The sequence below is a fragment of the Scylla paramamosain genome, chromosome 32, assembly GCF_035594125.1.
Source record: "Scylla paramamosain isolate STU-SP2022 chromosome 32, ASM3559412v1, whole genome shotgun sequence".
Lineage (NCBI taxonomy): Eukaryota > Metazoa > Arthropoda > Malacostraca > Decapoda > Portunidae > Scylla > Scylla paramamosain.
The window spans coordinates 3,558,755-3,571,463 of NC_087182.1; the positions used below are offsets into that span (position 1 = coordinate 3,558,755).

Here is a 12,709-nt window from a genome sequence, read left to right on the forward strand (position 1 = left end):
CTAAATGTTTACAACCTCTCTCGTCAACAACAACAACAACAACAAACAACAACAACAAAGGAATAAACAAACAGACAGACAGACAGACAGACAGACAGACAGACCGGAAGACAGACGGAAAGCTAGACAAGAGGAGAGACCGAGAAGACAAAGTGATTAAGGAGGAGGAGGAGGAGGAGGAGGAGGAGGAGGAGGAGGAGGAGGAGGAGGAGGAGGAGGAGGGGACGAAAGGGGAGCATGAGAAAACAGGAAAGAAAAAAGGAAACGGAGGGGAAGGAAGGAAAGGGAGGAAAGGAGGAAGAGGTGAGAGTAAAGTGAGAGGAGTGAGAGGAGAGAGGGAAAGGATGATGCTGTCAACAGGTTCAGTATTGATTCTGTACAAGTTACCTACAGCATGACTTGGACCAGGAGGAAGAGGAGGAGGAGGAGGAGGAGGAGGAGGAGGAGGAGGAGGAGGAGGAGGAGGAGGAGGAGGAGGAGGAGGAGGAGGAGGAGGAGGAAAGTGAGTGAAAACAGATATACTAAGGAAAAAGGTAAGAGAAAGGGGAGATTACAGAGAGAGAGAGAGAGAGAGAGAGAGAGAGAGAGAGAGAGAGAGAGAGAGAGAGAGAGAGAGAGAGAGAGAGAGAGAGAGAGAGAGAGAGAGAGAGAGAGAGAGAGAGAGAGAGAGAGAGAGAAATTAAATCTTGAAATAGTGTGGTGCAAGAATAAAAATTTTACAACAACGATAATAATAATAATAATAATAATAATAACAATAATAATAATAATAATAACAATAATAATAATAATAATGATAACAATAATACCTACTAACAATCTTACGACAGCTAACCAACCTAATCTAACGTAAGCAAGTCAATCCCACCCTAACCCAACCTAACCTAACCTAACCTAACGAAGTCTACCCCAACCTTTCCTTACCAAACTTACCCAGACCAAACCAAACATTCCCTACCCTACCCTAACCTAACCAAATTTACCCTAACCCAACCTAACCCAACCTAACAATAATAAAGAAGACCCAAGCAAAAAAAAAAAAACATTGCAAGATCACAATTCAACTCTTCTTTGCTAACATTTCTCATCCCATCCCATCCCATCCCAGGCCCACCCCACCTCGTCCTAGCTTCATCCTAACCCTGCCCCATCTCGTCCCGCCCCCATTCCAGCCCGGCCCCGCCCCGCCCCGAGCACAGAACCTTCGGGCACGGAACGGACTTGGTGATTTGCTCCCTGAAACCCCGTAAATTTGATTACCCGCTGTGAGAGAGAGAGAGAGAGAGAGAGAGAGAGAGAGAGAGAGAGAGAGAGAGAGAGAGAGAGAGAGAGAGAGAGAGGGTACAAGCGCCCTCTGATAAGGAAAAACTATTTCCTGCCATCACAATACTACGGCGAAGAGAGAGAGAGAGAGAGAGAGAGAGAGAGAGAGAGAGAGAGAGAGAGAGAGAGAGAGAGAGAGAGAGAGAGAGAGAGACTTTCACTCGTTTGACAACAAGCCTGTCTGTCAACACGCTTATCAGTGTGTGTGTGTGTGTGTGTGTGTGTGTGTGTGTGTGTGTGTGTGTGTGTGTGTGTGTGTGTGTGTGTGTGTGTGTGTGTGTGTGTGTGTAGACTAATCTCGACACAAAAGTTGGACGAAAAATGAAGATAATGAGATATACTGGGTCAGAGAGAGAGAGAGAGAGAGAGAGAGAGAGAGAGAGAGAGAGAGAGAGAGAGAGAGAGAGAGAGAGAGAGAGAGAGAGAGAGAGAGAGAGAGAGAGTCTGGCGTACACTAAAGCAGAAAGATCATTCAATGTATCCACAATGACTAATAACTGGGCGTGCAACACACACACACACACACACACACACACACACACACACACACACACACACACATGAGTAGTGCTTTCCTGGACTGGAGGGATATGAAGAGCACAACGTGGACGGGGTAATGAGGAGTGGATAGGAAGTGATGAATAGGGAGTAAGTAAAGACAGATTACTCGAGAATACATTGAGATACAGTTATGGTCAGAAATCAAGTTACAGTAGTAGTAGTAGTAGTAGTAGTAGTAGTAGTAGTAGTAGTAGTAGTAGGAGTAGTAGTAGTAATATAATAATAATAATAATAATAATAATAATAATAATAATAATAATAATAATAATAATAATAATAATAATAATAATGGCCTTCTATACAAATCATAATAAATACCATACAAACTGCAAATTTTCTCTTTATTTTACTCACATACTCTCTTTCTTTAGTGTACATGTGAATTATAACTCACCAGATCTTCTATAAACATTACCACTAAGAATTAACAGGCATGCTTCTGTAAATACACCACTTATCTTCACCATCACCATTACATTTAACATCCCTATTTTCCTTACTGCCTTGTTTGTGTTATTTCCCCTTAGTAACATCAAAGTATAAGGTTCACAAGTGGTGTTTGCACATTTACCATCATGAAATGGTTGCCTGCTTCCTGCTTAATCTGTGAGCTTTCATGAGCTAAAATATTCTCCTTGTTACATCTTTTTTTATGATTCACATGCATTTTTATTTACAACCAATTTGCAAATCCTCCGGTCTGTGTGAATCACTAATCATGTAGCTGTCTATCTGTCTATCCCTGTCCATCTGTCTGTCTCTCTCTGACATAATTTGTTGGTATTTTCCTTCCCCTCTGAAAACCACTTCCCCTTGGTAAACAGATGATTATAATTTCACGTCTCCTCCTGGTGGTTCAGCTTTAAAGTGAGCCTAAAACAGCTTCATCTATTAAAGCGAATGCCAGGATTACCTTCTCTATTAATCATTGCATACATTTGTCAAGTGCAGCCTTCCTGTCCCCTCTTTCCCCCAAAACCTTCAATACCACACTAAGCACGCCACCAATGAAATGCACCACACACACACACACACACACACACACACACACACACACACACACACACACACACACACACACACACACACTCATACAATGCTGAATGAGATGTAAGCTTGAATTAATTTGTGGAATGAAATGGAGGACCCAAGATGTGCTCATATTTCAAAAGAGATTCCAAAATAATATGAATTGAAGATGCCTTTCTTTGTGTGTGTGGATGTTTGAGGGTCACCTGTGTTGTCAATGCAAGCTTTGTGCTGTGCTGAATAACAATTTTTTTTTTTAATTTTTAACTTGGACTGATGAATCATAAATATATACAATTTAGTTCTAGAATATTAACACAACATTCAGCAAATCATAATTTTCTGTAGTCTAAGGAAGACATAGAGGATGACAGAGAGTGAGATGAAGAGACAGAACTGGAATGGATGTAAAGAGAATGGGTGCTACAATAGAAGATGCAAGGGAGAGAAGCAACTGCAGGAGACTCACAGGGAAATGGCAAAGAAGTTAATCCCAAGTCCTCTGATCTGATAAGCCGTTATGTGAAAGGCTGAGAAGGTCAGTGGATGGGGAGACTAAAGACTAACGGCAAGCATTATACACATTAAAAGTGGAGGAAGATTACTCAACCTCATGACTATACAAGCAGAGAATGACACACCCAAGACAACATAAGGACATAAGAGAAGTCAGCAAGGGTATACATATGGCAGTGCTTAGTGAGTACTTACAGTGAAGGGAAGAGACAGGTGCTAGTGTGTCCCAGCAGTGCATATTGGTCTGTAACGAATGGGAAACATGGTAAAGACACAACTATTGCTCCACCAACAGTATTCATAAAAAAAAAAAAAAAAAAAAAAACACTCAAACAAAACATTTCTGCATCACTCAAGAAAAGCAGCAAATTTTGTGACATTTTGCAATTGTACAAAGTCACTCAAAGCCATTTTATATTGTATTCCTGGTATATATGTGAATAAAATCAACACAGCATCATATTTCCATAATGAAGCACTAATGACGTCAATACAGTGTAACTGCATATGAAAAAAGGTGCATATCATTAATAAAAAATCATTCATCCATCCACAACAAAATGTCTATATTCATTTTACACAAATAAACACACACAACATGAAAATGACACGTTTTTCTCACAAACGCAATTTGAAATGCCATCTGACACCCATGTAAGTGTACAATTGTAAACCATCAAGCAATATATATTTCTCAACCTTGTCTTGTGCAACACCCTTGATGAATAAAACAAGGTATCACAAAAACACTTCAACTTTGTGATCTGTATAGCAGAGATTAACATTTTATATGCTAAATGGTTTTTTCCTCAATCTCCTTCAACTTTTTAGAGACTTATTTTAGTACTATAGTCTTTTAAACAGTTCTGGACTCTAAAAAAAACACAAAATTAACCATCTAGTCCCTCGTTTTCTGTGTCAAAGTATTTTTTTTCTTTTGACGGTGCTCTGAATGTTGATAGGAAACGACCACAGCAGTCAAAGAATTTGGCAATTATTTGTAAAAGTCAACACAATGCTTTTATCACCCTGTACCTAGCTATACACATCACTCAATCTTCTATCTTACCTCACCCTGTATGAACTAAGTAAGACACCTAAATAATTGAACCTCATGACTCACATCGCAGACTTAAGCAAATTTTAGTCAGTCTGTACAAAACCTTTCTTGCCTTGCTTTCTGAGGGTACATGATGAAATAGATGAGAGGATCAGGTGTATTGTTGGGGACTTAAATTATGATGCTTTAAAACAAACAGAACATGCAGCTCACCAATATACCAGTGAGGTGTGGTAAATATTTGAATACCTGTGCTTATGATGATTTTATGCAATGGAGCTTTGAAATATCTGCCTCCAGTCACCCATCATTCATAAACTTGGTTCCTAGTACATGCAGGAGAGGGATGTGATGCAATAGCAGTTTTAATGTCAAGGAAATCAATGACAATGATTAGAGGGGAACATTAAGATTACAATAGCTACCCATGCATATCCTTAAATTGATAGATCATGATTCTGTGACATTCTGCATTGTACAAGGTTACTCAAAGCCATTCACCCAATCTTATTTTATACTGTATTCTATAAATTCTATGGCTAGAAATTTTCTGTTCATTCAAACCCTTAGCTATTGTTCATTCTAGTTCCCTGCCTCTGCTTCCTTTCACTCAGTATATACAGGTTTATCTATATTTTTTTCTACATAAATAGAAGATTCCAAGGAGATGCATAGATTAAGAAAGATTTTTGTCAAGATATTCAAGTGACATAAGGGATATAACAAGGGTGATATAGATGAGCTCCTTCATATCAGTAACCAGGACAAGACGAGAAATAGCAGGTTCAGGTTTGATAAAGTTAGATTGAATAAATAAATAAATAAACAAATAAAATAAAAATAATAAAAATAATAATAATAAATAAATAAATAAATAAATAAATAAATAAATAAATAGACAAACTTTGGTTATATTTAATTTTGAAGTGCCAAACGACTGACTCATGGCAGTTAACAGGACCTTATAGGACCCACAAACTGTTATGTGGTGCCCATATATTTACTTGCCCAGCCCTAAAATCCCACTGATCCACCAGGTTCCCACCTTATGGACAAGGAAAGACAGAAAAATAGAAATATTGTATAAAACTGCCAGTTTCCTTAATCTCTTCATCCCCTTTCTCTTAAGGCAAGATGAATGGGTATTTTTTTACAACTAATGCTCAAATGTTTTTTTTGCCAAAGACCTTACCTTTCTCCTCACTAAAATTCTAACTAACACAATAGTAGTGTGTGTGTGTGTGTGTGTGTGTGTATATATATATATATATATATATATATATATATATATATATATATATATATATATATATATATATATATATATATATATATATATATATATATATATATATATAACCTGCAGTGTGTTAAAATAATACACAGCTCAGCCTGGAGTAGCACTTGTAAAGATTTTCTGGTCAATGTTTTCCTGCATTAAAATAATGTGATTTTTATTATAATTATTTTAATCATCACCATCATCATTATTTTATTTTATTTATTTATTTTTAAACCAGGTTTAAACTTTTTTGAAGAAAATCCTCTGATCTGACTCATTACAGATCATATCATCCAGCACCTGACAGCAAATGTGTGATTAATTTTGTTTTCCCACATCAAGCACTGGTGATGTGTGATAACAGTTCATGCTTGTGACATGTTATGAATTTAGGATATCATTCCCTGCTATATTATTAAACTTATGCTTCTTCTGTATCGTGCAAGCTATTAGGTAGTAACCAGTGTATATACAAAGCTGACATCCCCCTCAAAACATCTTTAGTCTTGGAATAACCCATCAAAGTATACAAATTCACCTACATTCCCTCAACCATTATATAAACCAGCACCTGTGGAAGGGAGGAGCAAGCCACCTACCCTCACCCACCACACAGCAAGCAGACCTGTGTTACGTAAGTCCCCCAACACTGAGTTATCCTGCTGTGCTTCCTTGTTATATTTTGAAGTCCCTGAGATCTTTGTCCTGTAGGATAACTTTGTGACTGGAAATGGAGAGAAGGCCCCCAATGAGATAGATTAAGGTAAAGAACATGGTGTACTCTTTGCCCTGACGCCCGAGGACAAGGAGGGAACACCGCCCCCCCCCGTCACAGGAGTGCCCGCCGCCTCTCCTCACCTGGTGCGGGCGGGAGTGGCGCCTCTGCCTTCCTTCCCTGCCCTCATATATCGCTGCCAGACTCTGGTTCCTCTCCTAAACCAGTCTACTTCACAGCCAGCCACAGTCCGCCACACTCCGCCACTACACCGTCATCTTGAGTCTTGACACAAACAAACGTAAACAGTGCTCGCCGGCAGTGTCGCTCCTCAGCTCTAGCGCCTCCTGCTATCCTCTCACCCTCAAACATTTAGTTCTCCCATTTCTACGACTTGCAACAAGCTTCAGTTGTTTTCAAGAAATTTTTAATGATTTTATTGGTAGTACGACAATGCTTCTGCACTATTAAAGGGAGAAAGCACCCACTGAAAACCTTGACTGCTCTTCCCACAGGCCTTTGACAACCGCCTTTTTGAGAATCCAAGGCGTCCCAAAACACAGGTGACACTTTACATTATTCTGAGTTTCTTTGAGGTATTAAGGAGGGATTATTGAGTTCGAATCATTGCAGAGCTTCCAATAGAGAATTTTGTCATTCATAATGTGGAGATGGGAAGTAAGGTGGGATGATATTGCGGCCAAGCGGCATAGCATTTCTCCTTTAAGCTAGCCACATGCGCTACTCATATGAAAGGCTATTTGGCTCCTCAGCAAATTCATCAGTGAAAACCTTTAGAATATGTGTTGTTTTCTGTCTTCGAGAACACGATACATGCGATCTATGTGGCATTAAAATTTCACAAGTTTTCTCTCCCTCCGCTAACATTATTGAGCGCGGAGGAGATGACTTTGGCAACACTGAAGCCTCTAAACAACAGAAAATGGTTCACAAGGTTACAGGGAAACTTAACATTTCACTAACTAATATCGCTCTTGAATTACAGCTAATACAAACACACGCCATAAATGTACCAGATATCCTAAACTTGCTCGCACAAAACATCCATGATATTATTGCACCTTCCCATCCACTATAACCACAATCACTCGTTTTTATGTTATGTGATCAGCATCCACATCCGACTTTAGTACATTAGTCTGAAACGAATTTAGATAACTTCCGCCTTGAGGGTTATTAGTGGCAGTAAAGAGATAATAGTCAAAGCCTACCTTTTCTCATATATAGTTCAGCCTCAAACTAGTTGTTTCTCTTGTTACATGTTCTAACTACCTCATCTTCATAAGTTTTATTTGTTCGCAATTCAAAAACTAACGTGGGCCTTTACTTTACATAACAGCTGGAAAATAAAAACAGTCTTCATAGAAACTTCAACACTGGCTTTCTAAAAATATAAATCGGTATAATTTAAAATCATTGCTAATAATATCATACGAGCGAGATAATTTCTTAGGCTCGTTGTCAGCGGGAAATGTTTACACCCAGGCGGCAACCACAACACAGGCTGAGCACAAGTGTTTCAAACAGCGGTTAACACAACAACCTCCACTAAGGACAAACATATCGTGTTTTCATAAGGGTGTTACTGTGGGTAAGTTGTGTGAAGCTGTCGTATAATCTGTGTAAGTTAACTAGGAAGGGAAAGACCAACATGCTAACATTGACTCGTTTCCAGCAACGCACGATATTCCTATCTAGTTCCCATCAACGTTTGCTGTCTAGATAGGAAACAGCTCATGGAAACTGGTGAAATATGAGGAACTTAACTCATATTTGCCCGGGTATGGCCACCTGAAGATACTGAACATAAGAAAATAAGGGAAGCTGTAAGAAGTCTTTTAGGTCTACACGTGACAGTTTCCTTATAACTCTATCAATATTCAGCTATCACTTCTATCCATACATTTACTCACCAGTTACTGATGACGCCCGGGAGAAAGTATAATTTTGGTAAACAGCATCCTCTGAATGTCAAATCCTAACCTATTTCAGCGTGTGGATTTTGCCATTCTCCGTATTTTGGTTGATGAACTAGCACAGCAAATTAAGAAATAGACACATTAGTTGATATTGAAGGTTTACATGGATTCCAGAAAAAAAAAAAAATAAAAATAAAAAAAATAAAAATAAAATAAAATAAAATAAATAAATAAATAAATAAATAAAGTGTCATTTTCTAAACCTGTACCTCAGACTTCCTGTTTGGGTCATGTTTCATTTTAAGGGTGTGGGCTAAAATAGGGTTTATTTTGGTAAGCCACATTCTTCAGATATTAAATCCACACTTATTTCAATGTATAGAGTTTGTTTTATGGAAATTATTACAGTACCGAAGTATGGATGTCTAAGAGTCATGGTGATTAGGTTAGGTTAGAAATATCCTTAATTATTTGGCATTATGAGATTGCTATGTGGTTAAGGGAAGTTAGATAGCATTTGCAGTAAATTGTGGAGCTTAGGTGAAGTGCTATGAGAGACAGACACAACCATCAGTTAATTTTAACACCACAAGTTTAAATTAAATGTTGCTCACTTATTGAAAGACATGTGATGGTTATTAGGGTCATAATGAACTTAACACTCACTTTCCTCAGCTGTTCTGGTGTTCTTTATTCTTCCCGGTAATTTCCAGAGTGTGCAGCATGGAGGTGAATGTGGCGCCGGCTGTGGCCATCAAGGTGCGGTCACAGGTCCAGTGTGTAGAGTTCTCCCCCTTTGAGTGGTCTCAGGGGCTGCTGGCTGTCGGTCTGCCTACATCAGTTGCTGTCTTCACGGTCAAGTTGAAGGTACTATATTAGTGGGGTTGAGGTATATTGTTTGTGTTATCAGGCTCAAAGATGAAGGATGTTTTTCATGAATCAAATATCTTGGTTTTGGAATCTTTCCTATGAGATAATGTGGACCTTACTGAAGTGTAGTTTAGTGGGAAAAATTAAACCTCATCACTGTATATTTGAATCATTGGAAGTTAGTTTTTTATCATCATGAAATTTTTTAATCTTACATTTTTTTATACATACACATTGAAACTATGAATAATAGATCATAATTGCTTACCTGTACATTGTATTTACACGAAGCTTACTCTGGCAGGAGGAAGGCAACGGCAGCAGTGGTGATGAGTATGAGCAGGTGTGGGAGTGGCATGCCTCTAGCCAGCCAGTGTCCATTGCCTGGAGTCCCAGCTCAACCCTCCGAGCAGCCCCCGCCTGCCTTCAGGTTGCTGTGGCCTCGGCCGACCACAAAGTTCGCCAGATTTCCTCAGATTTGGGAGAATCAAATGTTGTACAGGTTAGCAAGCATTTGTAAATTTTGCTCTGTTTTAATTTACAGCATAACTATTTCACAATCTAAATACCTAGTTTTAAGCACACTCATTGATTGAATGTGAGATGCAAGACATTCCATACCATATTCTCTCTTTTTGCATCAGTTCTTTCTGTAAAACAAAGAGTTGACTATTATAATGCTTCACAGGAGATCTTGAGCCACACAGACTTTGTGAACAGCGTCACCTACAATGGGGACAGTGGGAGTCTGGTGGCCTCGGCTGGAGATGACCTGACTGCCCGGGTGTGGGACAGCTCCTCGCAGACACAAATTTCAAAGTTCCTCTTAACATCACCAGGTATGCTTTCAAATACCTTATCACCCTTAATTCCAGTGACATCTTGCTTTGTATTTTGAAATGAATAATCACTCATATTACCTTCAGTTGAAATTGCATGCTTGTTTATATATACAGAATAGAAAATCAAGAAGAAAATTGAGGCTACTCAAACAACACAGAATAAATGATGCTGCATGTTTACATATACAAAATAGAAAATCAAGAAAAATGAAGCTACTCAAAATAACATATATAATAATTGATTTCTTTGTGTCAGGAATGGTGGTTCGCTTCCACCCAGATGAACCAGACCTGCTGATGGTGGCAGAGAAGAAGGGAGTGCTGCGGGTGTACTCTGTGAGCAGCGGATGCTCCACCCTGTACCTGAGGTGCTCGGGTCCACTGCTCGGCGCTGACTGGTCCATCCCTGAACCAGCACTCATCATGGCTGCTGGGGCAAAGGGACTCACTGTCTGGAATGTTGCCTCACTCCAGTAAGTTCAGCATCCAGGCATTAATTGTTCTGAAGCTGCATGTCAATAGTAAATCATCATTGTTGTTATTTCATTTAATGTCACTTATGAGGCCAGATGTTTGTCAGTATATGGCCCGAATGTAAGTCATCAGGTGCAGGTGTTAGTCGGATGTTCTCTGCATGTCGTGTCTTCACTCAGCGAGGGCACTTAATGAAAACAAGCATTAGTAGAGTTTCATATTTAGTTTTTTTTATACATTTTTTAGTGCTGATGGATCTTAAATATCACACACTGAAATGAAATACTAAATAGACAACTTTATGACCTAATTTTTTCTTTACATTAGCTCTATATATTTCTTACAAATAATAGTAGTGATATTTACTATGAGACATTTAATTTGTGCACAAAGACTGCTATATGTATATACTGCTTTGTAAGGTGATAGAGATTAGTCTTTTTAAGAAACACCTTACCTACTCCTTCGTAATTCTATTTAGATGAGGTAGCATGTATTTACACTGAAGTTTTGAGTTTAAGTCATTGTAAGGAACTATCTTTTGCTTCATAGGAAGGAAAGAATATGATATAGATCTGTATAGAAAACATACAAGTAGCAATGAATAGCTAAACATTATGGAAATACATCAATACAAGCTTATCTATGCGAGGTGTAAATAATTCCGATATAATTTACACTGAGTAGGATATGGCATAGAGTAACAAACCCTGGATGCTCAATGGCAATTAGGCAGAATTAAACACATGATACAACACTACACATCCTGCTAATCCTGCACTGTATCCTCCTTGCTGATCCTACGCTGCTTCCTCCCTCAGGCCACACAGCGAGGTGAAGGAGGTGGGGCTGGGGGACCGAGTGCTGGATGTGCAGGTGTGTCGCTCAACGGTGGGTCTTGTGGCCACACATGCCGCGCCACACACTGTCCGGGTCTCTCACTTCCACTCCAGCAAGATTCCTATTGCTGCTCATCTGAAGGTTAGTGGTGGAAGTCATTTGAGTTCTGAGGTTTAGGTTAGGACAGTTTGTGTGGATTTGAATTATGTTTTATGCTCTGTTTTATATTTGATTGGGTGTGATGGTGTTAGTATTTTGTTATTCTGGCTATGAAGGACTATTCAGTATTGTCTGAGTAATGGCGGTGATATATTCAGCTTACATGTGTATTGTGTTGGTTAAGTGACATTTTACACTCTCCTTATTTACTTCTATTTTCTGTTCTATAAATTCTATGTCTCTCTCAGATAGAGCTGGCTTTTTCCAGTCTTCTTATTTTCTTATGTTCTGTTATCTTACATTAACTTGCCCTTTGCAGTCTCCATATTTCCTTGTTTTTTTCATTCTGTATACCCTATCTGTCTCTTCCACCATTATTTCACTACACCTACAGGAAAGAAAAGTAGCTATACTACCATCCCTTTCTGATTCCTGCCTCCCTGCTTCCTTGTGAGTGTGATGTGTCTTATGGGATAAGGACTGCCATGTATAGGCCTGATGGCTTCCTGCAGCTTCCCTTATTTTCTTGTGTCTTATGAGGTTTGGTGTCCTCTTCTGCAGGTTGTGGGGGGCATGAGCTGGCACCAGAGTCACCCCTACCTGGCTGTTGGCTCAGACCGCAAAGTTCTCTTGTGGAAGATTGAAAACGTATAAAGATGAAATTTTTTATAGTTTAATTCTAACAATTTGAGCAAAAAATTGTGATCTTTTGTGTTGAATAGTTGATGGAAGGTTTGTTATTAAATATGAGCAATAATGTGATTGTATTGTTTTGGTTACCCATGATGATGATGATGATGTCAGGACAAGACATCTAGTCTACTGCAGGTTCCTTATAAAGTTACTAGGGTAGCTAATACCATGCCAAGCTAATAAGTTTGTATGTTTATAATAAAAAAATGTAACTTTTAAAATAGTTTAGTCCTCCTTACTCATCTCATATCACTAACTTATCCTTCATGTCATAATTATACACTCTTTCCATACCAGACCATCCATTTTTTTCTCTATGTAGGAGGGGCACCAGCCAAGGACAACAAAATTATAAGATAAAAAAGGCCCACTGTGGTGCTGGTCCCCAAACAGTCAAAAGCAGTT

General features: G+C 38.9%; 3 protein-coding genes across 11 annotated transcripts in view; 1 reads left to right on the forward strand and 2 right to left on the reverse strand.

Moving 5' to 3' along the window:
- LOC135089066 (dystrobrevin beta-like) overlaps positions 1–6,817 on the reverse strand; it is a 62,977-nt gene extending 56,160 nt beyond the window's left edge. The window contains exons 1-2 of the mRNA XM_063984277.1: positions 6,630–6,817; positions 3,625–3,673 (exon numbers count right to left, since the gene is read on the reverse strand). The gene's annotated coding sequence lies outside the window, so the exon portion shown is untranslated. The remainder of the gene's footprint in view (positions 1–3,624; positions 3,674–6,629) is intronic.
- Positions 6,818–7,955: 1,138 nt separating this feature from the next.
- Positions 7,956–12,525, forward strand: LOC135089071 (nucleoporin Nup37-like). The gene is made up of 7 exons (XM_063984294.1): positions 7,956–8,098; positions 9,142–9,293; positions 9,601–9,798; positions 9,985–10,135; positions 10,395–10,611; positions 11,434–11,593; positions 12,173–12,525. The coding sequence occupies exons 2-7, from the start codon at positions 9,150–9,152 to the stop codon at positions 12,263–12,265; spliced, it is 963 nt and encodes a 320-aa protein (XP_063840364.1). The 5' UTR covers positions 7,956–8,098; positions 9,142–9,149; the 3' UTR covers positions 12,266–12,525.
- The window catches only part of LOC135089068 (uncharacterized), a 182,674-nt gene continuing 181,413 nt past the window's right edge, over positions 11,449–12,709 (reverse strand). For 8 of the 9 annotated variants that reach the window (XM_063984288.1, XM_063984286.1, XM_063984284.1 and 5 more), the window contains one exon: positions 11,600–12,240. In XM_063984288.1, coding sequence (XP_063840358.1) covers positions 12,224–12,240 — 17 coding nt within the window. In that variant the 3' untranslated portion in view covers positions 11,600–12,223. The other variant, XM_063984287.1, reaches the window with a different exon arrangement.

Coding starts and splice junctions, on each gene's coding strand:
- LOC135089071 (XM_063984294.1), top strand. CDS start 9,150: ATGGAGGTGAATGTGGCGCCGGCTGTGGCCATCAAGGTGCGGTCACAG. Junction 10,612..11,433: donor TGGAATGTTGCCTCACTCCA/GTAAGTTCAGCA, acceptor TTCCTCCCTCAG/GCCACACAGCGAGGTGAAGG. Junction 11,594..12,172: donor CTATTGCTGCTCATCTGAAG/GTTAGTGGTGGA, acceptor CCTCTTCTGCAG/GTTGTGGGGGGCATGAGCTG.